The sequence below is a fragment of the Grammomys surdaster genome, unplaced genomic scaffold (assembly GCF_004785775.1).
Source record: "Grammomys surdaster isolate TR1022 unplaced genomic scaffold, NIH_TR_1.0 310, whole genome shotgun sequence".
In the NCBI taxonomy this organism is placed as follows: Eukaryota; Metazoa; Chordata; class Mammalia; order Rodentia; family Muridae; genus Grammomys; species Grammomys surdaster.
The window spans coordinates 1611290-1627136 of record NW_021604729.1 but is presented as its reverse complement, the minus strand read 5'-3'; the positions used below and the strand labels follow the sequence as shown (position 1 = coordinate 1627136).

General features: G+C 39.7%; 1 protein-coding gene across 1 annotated transcript; it reads left to right on the top strand.

Moving 5' to 3' along the window:
* The first annotated feature begins 8363 nt into the window (after positions 1 to 8363).
* On the top strand, positions 8364 to 15561 carry LOC114629426 (secretoglobin family 2A member 1-like). Its single transcript, XM_028777436.1, has 3 exons — positions 8364 to 8421; positions 14774 to 14961; positions 15520 to 15561. Exons 1-3 carry the CDS (start codon positions 8364 to 8366, stop codon positions 15559 to 15561), a joined length of 288 nt encoding a protein of 95 aa, XP_028633269.1.
* Positions 15562 to 15847: the final 286 nt, after the last annotated feature.

The window sequence follows — 15847 nt, the reverse complement described above, 5'->3', positions numbered from 1 at the left end:
CATACTGGGGCAAATGCAGACCCACAGCCAAACATCAGGCAGAGTTCGGTTAATCTTGTGGAAGATGAGGGATAGAAGTAAGCAAGTTGGTTGGGTCAAGAACACCACAATAAGACCCACAGAATCAACTAATATGGGACCATGAGGGGCTCACAGAGTCTGGGCCACCACCCAGGGAGAATGAAGGAGCTGGACCTAGACCCCCTACACATTTGTAGCAAATGTGCAGCTTGGACTTCATGTGGTTCCCCTAACAAGTGGAGTGGTTGGGGGGGTGGGGGTGGGGAAGCGGGACTGTATCAGTCTCTATTCCCAACCATTGAATCCCCTTCTCTTAACTGGACTTCCTTGTTAGGTCTCAGTGGAAAAGAATGTGCCTAGACTTGCTAGTTGTCCCAGGGTGGGGTGTAACCAAGGGTGGCTCTCCTTCTCTGAGGAGAAGGGAAGGGGTTATTGGGGGAGGGACTTTTAAGGATGTGATCAGGATGTAAAGTGAATAATTTTTCCACATAGCCCCTAGGAGAGATGCTCATATGACAGAATGCTTAGGCTTCACAAGGAAAGATGGCCACTGAAGCAACTGGACAATTCTAACCCAACTGACATGTCAGGGAAGGCATTTTAATAATTATCACTTGACATGGCGATTAAATGTTTAAGCAACAGATTTGGCAACATCAAGTTGCATGAAGTTCATGGTTTCAGTGAACAAGCCAAGAGGGAATGCTCAAGGGCTCTGGCTCTTCAAAATTGGCTCCTGGCCTGAGGTTACTACTCAGATATAGTTTTGATCATTCTATTGGGAAGAATATATCTGCCTCTTCCCTTCATGTCCAGTCTCCATATAGGAAAATAAAAGCTGGAGCTTCATGCCAATGCCCAGATTTAAAGTTTTGGGCTCTAAACTTCATATTTATAAAAGTTTAAAATTTGAGCACTTTCTCATGAGACCTAGTGCTAACAGAGGGAATATAATTAGAAGAGTCTTTGTAAATGTCAAGGTGTGCTTCTGAACATCAATTCTGTCATCACTTATTAAGTACATATGATATGATGTTGCTTTCTGAAGCAAAGAAAAAAGTCTATCAAATTATCACTTTATGTGAGGACATAGTCCTTAAATACATTTATTCAGTGGTGTCAAATTGTGTGAAGTTCAAGGTCTTTGTTGATGCAGTAATGAAACGTGATTTGTCCTGATCCAGGATACTGTAAAGAAGATATATCTGTAAAGAAGATAGATAGATAGATAGATAGATAGATAGATAGATAGATAGATATCTTATAATAAGAAAACCTGAACTATCATTTAATCATGATAATTCTTCTTTTATAGGTATGTATGGTTTTCATACCACATAAATCATTCAGACAAAATGTCTCACACACAATATTATTTCCTTCTATTAAGTATGGCTAGGACTATTATGTGCCAAAAGTGTTCATTTGTATCTCAAGTCTTACAAGAGTCAATGGTCATATAAATATGCTTGCTCCTCATAAAATAATTTATTTTTTATTAAAACACAAACCTATGCAATATCCAACACAGAAACAATTTAAAGAGTACAGTGGTTTGAACTAGACTACATCCATAAATATATGTCCAAGAGGGTGAGACATTGAAGGATGCTAGAATCCCCCCCCCAGACCCTGAACTGTTGAGAAGTTGGAACAGAGTTAGTCACGTTTGGGAAGGGAGAAATATCAGCAACACCATTATGTTAAGCCATTTGGTTTCGTGAATTTTCAAATGAGTCTTTCCTGGGTTGAATCATTGATATTTGATTTCTCACATAAAAATCTGCATCAGATGTCCTGAGAAATCATTCAGGTTAAAGAAAAATGATTTCTTCTTTATGGACACCTGTACCTCATATAGAGAAGACACTTATACTCACATGAACAAGGAACCTTTTAAGGGATATTGTCTCAGCTGAAAACAGGAACAGTCCAGCTAAGGACTGGGCAAAGAGACAATGTCACATATCACTATCACTTGACTTTGGATTGGATGACTATGGCCAAGATATAAATTCACACATAAAGACACATGCCTGTACTTAATGTACTCCACTAAAATAGTTTTGTCCTTGGCTTCTGCTCCAGATCACTGATGAGAAGGAAAATGTCATAAATAATTCTGACATTAAATAAAGCATTCATGGGTCATTAAGTATGGTTTTATACCTCTGGCTCAAATGTACATTTTTTTATGCTGGAACCAATTTTGTTTATCTTCTCATGGTGTCATTCAAGGAAAGTGGGTGTAGAGGTACAGATCAGACACAGGTTAGAAAACATAGCTTTTCTTAGTTATAAACAAAATGGAGAAAATAGGAAGACAAAATAAAAAATAATGAGTACAACTAAAAGATAATTTTTAATTGAGTCTAAAATAGATTGGAAATGAGAGATGATCCCATGTTAAATTAACCATGAACTGTTATTTGCTGTGTGGATGACTTGTGACATTATTTCCATCATTCAACTCAAGCATGATTTGCCATGATCAAATGTAACTTAGGAGATGACAGAAAGAAGACTGTGTACACTTGCACCTGGCTGGTGTCCTTCTAGTCAGAGTCAAGTGAAGGACATCAAAATTGATAGATGAGACTGGCCATTGGTGAAAATAATTTTATGAAACCAATGATACAGAAAGTAAAGGCACACATTGAACTCAACACTATGAATCTGTGTGACATCAATACCTAACCCTCATAAATTGACAGGCCATCCAGAAAAAAAATCACAGAAATGCATCAGTGTTAAATGACTTCATATCTCAAATGGACCTAAATAGAGGCCTAAAGAACATTCTGTTCCAACACAAGGCAATAAAATTTCTTCTCTGAACCCCATAGACTTTCCTTCAAATAGATCATGTTTTACAAAATAAAGTAAGTCTTCACAATTACAAGAAAATTGGAATGATTTCTTGGATTCTGTTACTCACAATAGTATAAAATGAGAATGAGGCCCAGGGGAGACTATAGAACATACACCAATTCATGACTATTGAACAGAACTCTATTGAATGATGACTGGTCAGTGAAGGAATCAGGAGGAAATTTTTAAAAAAAAAATCATAAAGAGGGAAATTGCAGAGCCTACCTCCAGCAGAAAGACAAGGCATCAAATGAGAGAGGGGGTTGCGATCTCATAGTCAAAAACTCTTACCCATAATTGCTCCTGTCTGAAAGAACTGTGGGGATGAAAATGAGGAAAATGAGGTCCACCAAGAGGCCCAAAGTGGGATCCAGATCAAGGAGAGGTCCCAAGGCTGGACACTATTACTGAGGCTATGGAATGCTCACAAAAAGGGACTCATCATGACTGCCCTCCAAAAGACCCAACAAGCAGCTGAAAAAGTCAGATGCAGATATTTATACCCAACCAATGGACAGAAGCTACTGACTCTTGTGGTTGAATTTTGGAAAAGCTGGAAGAGGCTGAGGAGGAGGGCAACCCTGTAGGAGGACCAGCAGTCTCAATTAACCTGGATCCCCAAGATATCTCAAACACTGGACTACCAACCAGGCAGCATGCACTTGCTGATATGAAGCTCCCAACACATATTCAGCAGAGGACTGCCAGGTCTGGGTTCAGTGAGAGAGGATGCAAGTAACTCTCAAGAGACTGGAAGCCCTAGGGAGTTTAGAGGGCTGATTGGGTGGGGGGCTGCGGGTGGGAACATCCTCATGGAAACAAGGGACATGGAGGAGGTATGGGATGTGGAACAGTCAAAGGGTAGACTGGGAGAAGAATAAAATCTGGAGTGTAAATAAATAAATAAATGATTTTTAAAAATTCATAAAATCTAAGAAAAGAAAATGACAGAATATTTGGACTTGTAAGATGCAGTGAAAGTCATTGTAAGAGCCCTATCACTATAAATGCCCACCTTTAAAAAATTAGAGGGCTGGAGAGATGGCTTAGTAGTGAAGAGAGCAAGCACACTACTCTTGCAGAGGACCTGTGTTTGAGCCCAGCACCCACTTTGAGTGGCTCACAACTGCCTGTCACTCCAGCCCCAAGGGATCCGATTCCTCTACTGGCCTGTAAGGCACTTTACTCAAGTGAACATCCTGTCACACATAACTAAATTTTTAAAAAGTAAAGTTAAAAATTATTAAAGAGATATGTACCCTCAGATATTAGAAAATAACACCTCATACCACAAATAGATAAATTATAAAACACAGTAAAGATTGAGGCATACATTATTGAAATATAAGCAAAACAAAAAAATACAAGAAGTCAACAGAGCAAAAAGTTAGCATTTTGAAAAGGTGAGCAGGATTTACAAACACCCAAACCAACAAAAAGAGATGACCCAACTATTAAAACTGAAAATGCAGAGAGCATACATGGGATGGACCTAGACCCTCACACGTATATAACAGTTGTGCAGCTTGATCTTCATGTGGGCCTCCTAACAGCAGGAGATTTGTCTGAGTCTGTTGCCTGCCTTTGGATCCCTTTCCCTAACTGGTATACCTTAGAAAATGGCCTAGTCCTACTACAACTTGATATGACAAGGTGGGTTGATATCCATGGGAGGCTTCCCTTTTTCTGAGACTTTTCTGAAGACAAAGGAAGACTTGATGGAGGTGAAGTTAGAGAGAGGAACTGGGAGGATAGAAGGGAGGAGATGTTACTATAGGGTTGTAAAGTTAGTTAGTTGATTAATTAATTAATATTGAAATACTACATCCAAATTTCTGTAATTAAAGGCTTATTCCAAGAACAGTGATAGTTTGTGGTCTCTGTGGAGCCTTAAGAGGTGAGGTCTAGTAAAAGGTTCATAGGTTACTCTATGTTGCTCTTGAAGTTAATTATGTAACCCTTAGCTTGAAATTCAGTCCCTCTGCTTTGAAATTTGAGTTATTCATATCTCATGAGCCACTCACACATGCCATCTTCTGTAATCTTCATCATAATGGAAATGAGTTTGACCTCTCAGCTTTTGACATGTAACCTCCTAAACTATAAAATAATTAAAATTCTATTTTTATAATAATAACCCTGGACAAGTATTTTATTAGAGTATATGGTATGTTTCAATGAAAGCATTTAACTTGGCACTTGTTTACTGTTTCAGAGGGTTAGTCCATGTCCATCATGGCAAGGAACATGGCAACAGGCAGGCAAGCATGGCACTAGAGCAATAACTAAGACCATATATTGTATCTTCAAGTTGGAGGTAGAGAGAAAGCAAGACTGAGCTTCTAAAACTTGAGAGCTTTCCCTAGTGGGATACTCCTTCCAGTAAGGCCATGTCTACTACTCCTTCCTAAACAGTCCACCAACTGGTAACCAAACATTCAAATATATAAGCCTATAGACTGACTATTATTTTAACTTCACACTCAACTGTATACCCAAACTACAGTACTCAACTGAAGACAATGACTGCCTTCTTCCAGAATCTTCCAGTAGCAAGTAGTTCATCAGGGTTGGGTATGGCTCAGTGAGTCTTCCCTGACTTATGCTAGGTCTAGTTTGGTGCAGGCCTAGTCCAGGCAACTGTAGCTGCTTTGAGATTATGATCTGTAGCAGCTGTGTCATGTTCAAAACAGCATTTCATAACCTTTCTCCCCATCATCCAGCTCTCATATGTTCCCTGACCTCTGGTCTAATTGTTCCCTGAGTCTTAAAGGAGTTCATACAAATATCTTCTTTAGGGCTGAGCACTCAAACATCACTTATTCTCAGCACTTGAAAAGCCATGAGCCTCTGTGTTCACAACAGTTCTGTGTAGAGAAGCTTCTGTGATTAAATATAAGCATAGTATTTGTCTGTATGATTAGCGTAAATATTTAGAGGGCAGTTTGGCACTATGTAGATGCAGCTAAGCAAAAATAGTCTGTCCCTCCCTAGGGCAAAAGATCTCCTGAGCCATGGATGGGCTTTTGGTTGTATTTATAATACTAGACATCAGTTCCCTCTGTGAAACAATCCTCAAATCCAACCCAAAGAGTGATTAGTTACCATCACAACAGTCACGCCACTGCTACATCAATGGGTCCATGTTGCCTGACCGATTGATTGCTATTGTAGCTCATAGGTCTCACCCCTTGGCCAGACTCTTGAGGTTTGCGTAGTATTGATACTAGATCTTCTTAGGAACCTTGGTAAAATTCAGCAGTAAATATATCTGATCCCAGATTTTTATTTGTAGGCAGGCTTTTAATTGTTAATTCAGACCTATTGCTTGCTGTGGGCCTATTTTATTGCCTTTGGTATACTGATCATACAATAATAGGTCTATATGTTACTTGATGTTTTTCCCTTGCAACTTTTAATATTCTTTTTTTTTGTGCTGTATGTGTGGTGCTTTGATTATTATATGGCTGGTCTACATAGTGAGTTACAGGCCAGGTTATAGGTACATAGAAAAACACTGTCTTTTAAAAAATACCCAAACTAAAAGTAAACAATTTGGGGGTAATGGTGATGTGCAAATATTAGGTTTCATTGTGACATTCTATGCATATAGCAATATACATTTGTTCTTTTTTTAAAGATTTGTTTATTGTATTTATGGCTACACTATAACTGTCTTCAGAGAGAAGAGGACACCAAATCCCATTACAGAGAGTCATGAGCCACCATGTGGTTGCTGGGAACTGAACTCAGGACTTCTGGAAGAGCAGTCAGTGCTCTTAACCACTGAGCCATCTCTCCAGCCCACATTTGTTCTTTTTTCACATAACCTACCACATCATTTTTCTTTTCTCTTTCTGGTCCCTGTCCTCACCCCAAATATTTCCTTTCTGATTTCTTGTTTTCAATCTATGTGTACATGTGTGTGTATGTGTGTGTGTGTGTGTGTATACATATGTGTGTATGTGCATTTGTATGTATGTATATATATGATTCATATAAAATATACATTGTACATATAAAAGTAAATGTGACATTGGTCTTTCTGATTTAATAGTTTTCACTCAATGTAATGCTGTTTTGTTGCATTCATTTTCATATAAATGACAAATTCTTAATCTTCTTTATACCCGATTAAACCCCTATTACATACACATATAAATATTAAATATATGAAAACAGTTTATTTGTGCAGTCATCTGTTTATATAATAATCTAAGCTGGATTTATAACTTATTTATTGTGAATAATGCAACAAACACAGATATGCAAGTGCCTCTGCAGTAGTCTTACTCAGATTCCATCAGGTGTATATCCCAAAGATAGAGGTGAATCATGAGTGATTCAGGTTTTGCGAAATCTTGATACTCATTTCCATAATGGCTACTCCAGAAATTAAACTTACAGTTCAAGTATTTACTCATTTTATTTTCTGTGCATAAGTGTGTGACTGATAGCTTAGACATAGTGTAAGACATGCATTCAGGAACCCAGAGAGGTTAGAAAATGGCATGAGATCCCCTGAAACTAGAGTAACTGTGAGATACTATATGAGTGCAGGGTACTGAATTCAGTTCCTTTGCAAAAGAACTAAGTGCTCTTAACTGCTGAGCCATCTCTCCAGCCACAGAAACTCCCGTTTATTAAAGGTTGTCTTATACTATGCAATATGACAGATTTTTTTTTAACACACAGCATCTGTTATCCTGATAAAAGCTCATCATGGTGTCATTCAAATCCTCATTTTACCAATGTCTAAAAGAAATCTTAGAGAGAAAAGCATTATAACTCTCCCAAGGACAGGACCTGAGGAGATTTTAGATTCCAGACCTGTTCAATAATGAATCAAAATTGGTAATCCCCCTCCAGAACTGGAAGGGATTTACAAAGAAGGTTAACAAAAGGAAAGTTTATCTAGCAGAGGGAGTATGCCATAATGAACTAAGCCCAACCACTGAAATCAACAGAAAATGACAGACATGTACTAAAGCAGCTTGAAGCTTATAAGGGAGAAAAGGAGGACAGGAAAGAAGGAGAAGGAGGAACAAAATGAGGGATGATATTAACAAGGCAAATAAAGTGAGAAAAAGATGAGAAGGGAGGAAGGGAAGAGGAAAAATGAGACCAACTTAAAAACCAGAACAGCAGATGATAAAATCAACCCACAACGCTGTAATCTGCATTGGACATTAGTAGCACTTGCCAACACTTTGCTATTGCCATTCCTCATTAGTGGTTCCCTAGAGTCTCAAAAATCTGTTTCCTTGCTTTCTTCAATGAAATCTGTGTTCTTTGGCTCTTCTTCATCCTGGTGCATTGCCATATTAAACATATGACTTGTGTTCTTATTTATTGGATGAGACTAAGGTGGTTTCCTAAGCAATAAATAGAGGAACACTGAGGTCTCAACTCCAGAGAGTTTCCTGATTTCTGTCTTGGACAACAGAGCAACCCAAAGGGACTGTCTCAACATGAAGCTGGTGATTCTGTTCATGTTGGTCACCATCCCCATTTACTGCTATGCCAGTGGTAAGTTCTGTAGAAGGGAGGAGTGCTTTTATACCACACATTCCTACTGTGTCTTCCAGGAAGAAACCATTGTACCTGAGCACTAGTGTAAAGTGTCTGATGTAGTAACTACATGGATCAACATTAGTTCAGATAATAAAAAGGGTATTGTGGGTTTGATTCTTGTGTTGGAGCTTCATATCATGTGTCAAAACTATACAAAATGTCCTATTATGAAAACTGCTATTTTAAAATCCATGGCAAGGCTCAGGTTTGATTATGAGATATTTCAGCAGAAAGAAGTGATAATATAAATGTGCTCCCCTTAACAGTGGACCCGTACGGTTTCCTGCAGAATGTATTCATGACTCTCTCTAACTGTAGAATGAAATGGGAAACTTCCCAGTGGTGCTGCTTCCCCATTGTAGCATATAATGCGAGGGTAAAAAGCTTGGACATTATGTGACAGATATATGAGAGATTGCTCTGAATTCTTTTAGTGATCCTTTATCTACATGTTCTTTGTATTCATGCTGATAGGGAGGACAGCTTGCATTTTTCTGGGGATTTCCTCCAGTAATGAATAATGTAAAGCCCTCCCACCAAAACCTGATCAAAGTACAGAGAATAAGTGACTGTTGAGTGCTCAGCCCTAACTGAGATATCTATCTCATATCCTCCTTTCTAAGACTCAGGAAACACCGTGGAAAGGGGGGATGAAAGATTGTAAGAGTCAGAGGTCAGGGAATACTGCTAAAAAATACTGTCTTCTACTAATACCAATTCTCTTCAAACTATTCCACAAAATAGAAACAGAAGGAACATTACCCAATTCGTTCTATGAAGCTACAATTACACTCATACCCAAACCCCACAAAGACCCGACAAAGAAAGAGAACTTCAGACCAATCTCCCTTATGAACACTGATGCAAAAATACTCAATAAAATTCTAGCAAACTGAATCCAAGAACACATCAAAACAATCATCCATCATGATCAAGTAGGTTTTATCCCAGGAATGCAGGCATGGTTCAATATTTGAAAATCCATCAATATAAACTATATAAACAAACTCAAAGAAAAAAACCACATGATCATCTCACTAGATGCTGAGAAACCATTTGACAAAATTCAACATCCCTTCATGATAAAAGTTTTGGAAAGATCAGGAATTCAAGGCCCATACCTAAACATAGTAAAAGCAATTTACAGCAAACCAGTAGCCAACACCAAACTAAATGGAGAGAAACTTGAAGCAATCCCACTAAGATCAGGGACTAGACAAGGCTGCCCACTCTCCCCCTACCTATTCAATATAGTACTGGAAGTCCTAGCCAGAGCAATTAGACAACAAAAAGAAGTCAAAGGGATACAAATAGGAAAGGAAGGAGTCAAAATATCACTATTTGCAGATGATATGATAGTATACTTAAGTGACTCCCAAACTTCCACCAGAGAACTCCTAAACCTGATAAACAACTTCAGCAAAGTGGCTGGTTATAAAATCAACTCAAATAAATCAGTAGCCTTCCTCTACATGAAAGAGAAACAGACTGAAAAAGAAATTAGGGAAATGACACCCTTCACAATAGTCGCAAATAATATAAAATACCTTGGTGTGAATCTAACCAAGCAAGTGAAAGACCTCTATGACAAGAACTTCAAGTCCCTGAAGAAAGAAATCGAAGAAGATCTCAGAAGATGGAAAGATCTCCCATGCTCATGGATTGGCAGGATTAATATAAGAAAAATGCCCATCTTACCAAAAGCAATCTACAGATTCAATGCAATTCCCATTAAAATCCCAACTCAATTCTTCACAGAGTTAGAAAAGGAAATTCTCAAATTCATATGGAATAACAAAAAACCCAGGATAGCAAAAACTATTCTCAACAATAAAAGAACTTCAGGAGGAATCACCATCCCTGACCTCAAGCTGTACTACAGAGCAATAGTGATAAAAAATACATGGTATTGGTACAGAGACAGGCAGGAAGATCAATGGAATAGAATTGAAGACCCAGAAATGAACCCACACACCTCTGGTCACTTGATCTTTGACAAAGGAGCTAAAACTGTCCAGTGGAAAAAGGACAGCATTTTCAACAAATGGTGCTGGTTCAACTGGAAGACAACATGTAGAAGAATGAAAATTGATCCATTCTTATCCCCTTGTACAAAGCTCAAGTCTAAGTGGATAAAGGACCTCCACATAAAACCAGATACACTGAAACTAATAGAAGAGAAGGTGGGGAAGAGCCTCGAATACTTGGGCACAGGGGAAAAGTTCCTGAACAGAACATCAGTGGCATAGGCCCTAAGATCAAGAATTGACAAATGGGACTTCATAAAATTGCAAAGTTTCTGTAAGGCAAAGGACACTGTCAATAGGACAAAACGACAACCAACAAATTGGGAAAAGATCTTTACCAATCCTTCATCTGATAGAGGGCTAATATCCAATATATATAAAGAACTCAAGAAATTAGACTCCAGACAACCAAATAACCCTATTAAAAAATGGGGTACAGAGCTGAACAAAGAATTTTCAACTGAGGAAACTCGAATGGCCGAGAAGCACCTAAAGAAATGTTCAGTATCCTTAGTCATCAGGGAAATGCAAACCAAAACAACCCTGAGATTCCATCTCACACCAGTCAGAATGGATAAGATAAAAAACTCAGATGATAGTAGATGCTGGCGAGGGTGTGGAGAAAGAGGAACACTCCTCCATTGTTGGTGGGACTGCAAGATGGTGCAACCACTTTGGAAATCAGTCTGGTGGTTCCTCAGAAAATTGGACATAGGATTACCTGAGGATCCAGCTATATCACTCCTAGGCATACACCCAGAAGATGCTCGAACATATAACAAGGACATATGCTCAACTATGTTCATAGCAGCCTTATTTATAATAGTCAGAAGCTGGAAAGAACTCAGATGTCCTTCAACTGAGGAATGGATTCAAAAAATGTGGTATATTTACACAATGGAGTATTACTCAGCTATTAAAAACAATGAATTCGAGAGGTTCCTAGGTAAATGGATGGAACTAGAAATTATCATCCTGAGTGAGGTAAGCCAATCACAAAAGAACACACATGGTATTCACTCACTGATTATTGGATATTAGCCCAGAACCTTGAAATGTCCAAGATTCAACTCACAGGCCACATGAAGCTCATAAAGAAGGAAGACCAAGTGGGGGCGCTTCGATCCTTCTTAGAAGGAGCAACAAAATATTCAAGGGAGCAAATATGGAGACAAAGTGAGGGACAGAACTGAAGGAGGGGCTGTCTGAAGACCATTCCACCTGAGTATCCATCCCATGTGCAGTCACCAAAGGTAGATGCTGATGTGGAAGTCAGGAAGTGCATGCTGATAAGAGCCTGATATAGATGTCCCCTCAGAGGTTTGCAAGAGTTTGACATATTCAGAGGCAGATGCTCACAACTAGCCATTGATCTGATCATGGGGTTCCCAATGGAGGAGTTAGAGTGAAGACCATTGGAGCTGAAAGGGTTTGTGGCCCCATGAGGAGAACAACAATACCAACCAACCAGAGCTCCCAGGGTCTAAACCACCAGCCTGGGAGCACTTAGGGAGGGATCCATGTCTTCATCTGTATATGTAAGAGCGGAGGGCCCTGCTGGGCATAGGTGGAAAAAGAGATCCTTGGTCTCTTGAAGGCTGGACGCCCCAAGGGGGTGGGAATTTGAGGGTGTGGAGGTGGGAATGGGGTGGTAGGTAGGGGTTACATCCGCAGAGAAGAAGGAGGAGGGATGAAGGGATAGGGGGTTCCTGGGTGGGTGGGGGATGGGGTAAGGGGACAACATATGAAATGTAAATAAAACATCCAAAAAAAATACTGTCTTCTAGACATGTGGGGGGCTATTGTACTGATGAACTGAGAGGGGCAGTGTTTGTTTGCCCAGGACTTTCACAAGATCAAGCTGACCAGGGTCATGAGGCCCTACCCCTAAAGAGAAGCTTTTGGCAAGTGATGGGCTGCCGAGGGAGAAAGGGTCAATTTGCTTCAGGATTGTGGCTCAGGATAGGTTTTTCAGGGTCTAGTGTATGGCCTTACACCAGTGAAAAATGAGCAACACTAATTGTACTCAGCGTATCATTTTTAAAAACAAAGACGGATGAGACATGAAGTTGTGAGGAGGATGTGAGGGAGATCTGTGAGAAACTGAAGGGGCACAAAGAGGAATGGAGATGATTGAAAAACATAATTCATATGTGAAATACTAAAGGCTATGTAATTTTAAAAAGCTCTTGTTTAGGCAGCCATATGTTGAAATATCATAGGTAAAAAGTTCCCCATCATTTTAGAAGAAACTATCTCAGAGCAGATTTTCTGGTCCTCTGGTTCTTACAATCTTTCTGCCGCTCTACTGTGATGCTCTCTGAGCCTTGGGTACAGGAGCTGTGTTACACCAATTAGGGCAGGGTACACTATGATCAGATATTCTCTGCATCTCAACTAGCTATGGTTTTCTTTAATAGTCTCTGTCTGTTGAGAAAAAAAACTAGAGGCAACTAAGGAATTCCAAGAGCAGGAGAAATAATCTTTCCCAGGGATGAGCTCCCTGATTGGCTATCTAATACCATGATCAGCCCTGAAATCATATACATACAAGTAACACTAAATGGATAGATGATAGATATGTGATAGATAGATAGATAGATAGATAGATAGATAGATAGATAGATAGATAGATTGTGGGACATGGAGGGGTAGGAGAGAGGAAAGGGTAAGGGAGAAATGATGTAATTATACTTTAATTGAAAAATAAATATGGTCATCTGGGCAGGTGGTGCACATCTTTAATCCCAGCACTCAGGAGCAGAGGCAGGAAGACCTCTGACTTCAAGGTCAGCCTGATCTACAGAGTGTGTTCCAGGACAGCTAAGGCTACACAGAGAAACCTTGTCTCAAAAAAAAAGAATTTGGCCATTATAAATGGCCCTCATGCAGTGTGATTTGTAGAGTGTACATTGTTTTTATTGCCTACTTTGCTTGGTACAGGCTGAAAAAATGTGAAGTGCTCTGTAGGAGGAGCTAAGGTGAGAGGACTAAGGAGAAGGAAGAGGAGGAGCAGGCGAGGGACAGGCAGAGATGTAGGAGGCGCCATGGATGACCACACATGTACCGAGAGCAGTCCTGGGTAACAACTTTTATCTAGGTTAGTTAACTGATAAACATCTATAATTATGTGGGCATATTGTAATTGAGCATTACCAATTATATAAAGCCTTTGATTAATATTTAAACATTAGAGTCTCATTTCCTACTGGGCCCGGATGGATGGTAGGATGGTCTGGGACAGCCCAACCTTGTAGAGACAGCATGGAAGACTGGCAGAGCCATCTCCCATACTGCCATCTCACGGGTAGCAAAGCGAGTTTCTCCAGCCATCTAAGCCACAGCAGCAGCGAGAACACACCTCCACCACTCACTTATGGCCTCAGGCCTGGGCTAGTTGGGAACATGGCAGCTGATTTAGAAAAGCCAGATTGAATGCCGTCATTTTAAATATCTCCCACAACAAAGTGGCGCCTAATATAGGGCACCACTTGTGTTTGATATTTAGAAACGACGACACTCAATCTGCTTGTGTTACAGAGCTGCCATGTTACTGACTAGGCAAGGCCTGAGGCCACGAGCCGAGGCAGAAACAGGCCACTTCTCGGCTCAGGCCCCTGGCTCAGACCGCCAGCTCAGGCGGCCAGAGAAACCAGCATTGGAGATCCTCCTCTTCCTTCTCCTCTTCCTCTCTTTACTCCTCCTCTTCCTCTCCTTACTCCTCCCACCTTAACTCCTCCCAACTTGCGGGAAAAATTTCCCGCTACAGTGCTCAGTGAATTTTAAATAAGATCAAGACTAGTTCAAGTGAATCAAAGTCCTGAGCTCCCTCCCACCCAGCTCCTAGCCTGGCTGCCTGAGATCACTTCAAGTATTATGGCTTCTGCTTATGTTGCTTAGTGATGCAGATGCTAGAGTTAACAGAGCAACATGAATAATATTTTAGATGAGATATTTATAGGATGTTTGAACATATTCCATGATGTACTCAAGATAGTAATGAAGAATGTTTACCATGCCCAGCAAAACATCCTGCCATCTCTTCAGTCTCCTTGTTAGTTAAGGTTGTGTGAGATGTGGCTTAGTTGTGGTAGGATGTTAGGGGCAGACTCTGTTGTTTCTAAGTAGAATTTCACAGCATGTATCTTCTGTCCCAAATTTGGCAATGCCTCATCATCATTGCCAATCTGTGCTTCCACTTGTACTCAAGAGCATGATTGTCATGATAGGCAAGTGCTGATGAGTTCAAACCTCCATCTACGAATGCCATGTCTTTCCAGGTTCTGGCTGCAGTACTCTAGATGAAGTCATTAATCATACAATTGACCCATCTGTGTCTTTGGAAGACTATCTGGGATTGCTTAGTCCATATGTACACGGACCTCTTACTAAAAATGCTGTGACGGAATTCAAACAATGTTTTCTAGACCAGGACGAGGAGACTCTGAACTATTCTAAAGTGATGATGGTAATGTTTAATTTGTTTTCTTTTGTAAACTGTAAAATCACTAATGTAAAGGCAGAAAGAGAGAACTAGCTTCCAACAGTTGTGCCCTGATTTCCACACATGTGTGGACATACATGCACACCACACACAAATGCACATACTAATTATTACACAGTCTAAAAACTACTAAGAGAAAAATGGACAAAAATTCTAGCAAGAAAAATTGATTTTTAGCCTGTGACTTTTTTCTTTATTTATTAATTTTTATTAGATATTTTATTTATTTCCATTTCAGATGTTATCCCCTTTCCCCATTTTCCCCCCTAGAAACTCCTTATCCTGTCCCTCTTCCTGCTGCTTCTATGAGGTGTGCCCCACCCTTCCAACCACTCCCCAATTCTCACCCTCAAATTCCCCCACACTGGGGCTTCCACACAAATACACATACTAATTATTATACAGTCTAAACACTACTAAGAGAAAAATAAACAAAAATTCTAGCAAGAAAAATGATTTTTAACCTGTGACTTTTAAGGCACAACTCTAAATTTAAGACATCTCCTTGCTTTGGTTCTCCAGGAGGCAATATTTAACAGCGACAGCTGTCAACAGTCATCATAATCCTCCACAAGAACTTTGGCTCACAGAACTCCAGAAAACTGGCAATGGTCACTCATATTGATGCTGCAAATCATAACTTTTCTTTCTTGATTCTTCATTTCTACCTATAAAGTGCAAGACAATTGTTGAAACCTCACATTTATTTCTTTCTATTTTATTAAATTGACTGCACACAATTCTCTGTTGTGTTATTTCATAAAAAGGACCTAAACGGGCTGTGCTGTCTCACACTTGGAGTTTTACACACACACGGGCACATGCGCACACACACAGATAGCCATCAGGA

Coding starts and splice junctions, on each gene's coding strand:
- LOC114629426 (XM_028777436.1), top strand. CDS start 8,364: ATGAAGCTGGTGATTCTGTTCATGTTGGTCACCATCCCCATTTACTGC. Junction 8,422..14,773: donor CATTTACTGCTATGCCAGTG/GTAAGTTCTGTA, acceptor ATGTCTTTCCAG/GTTCTGGCTGCAGTACTCTA. Junction 14,962..15,519: donor ACTATTCTAAAGTGATGATG/GTAATGTTTAAT, acceptor TTGGTTCTCCAG/GAGGCAATATTTAACAGCGA.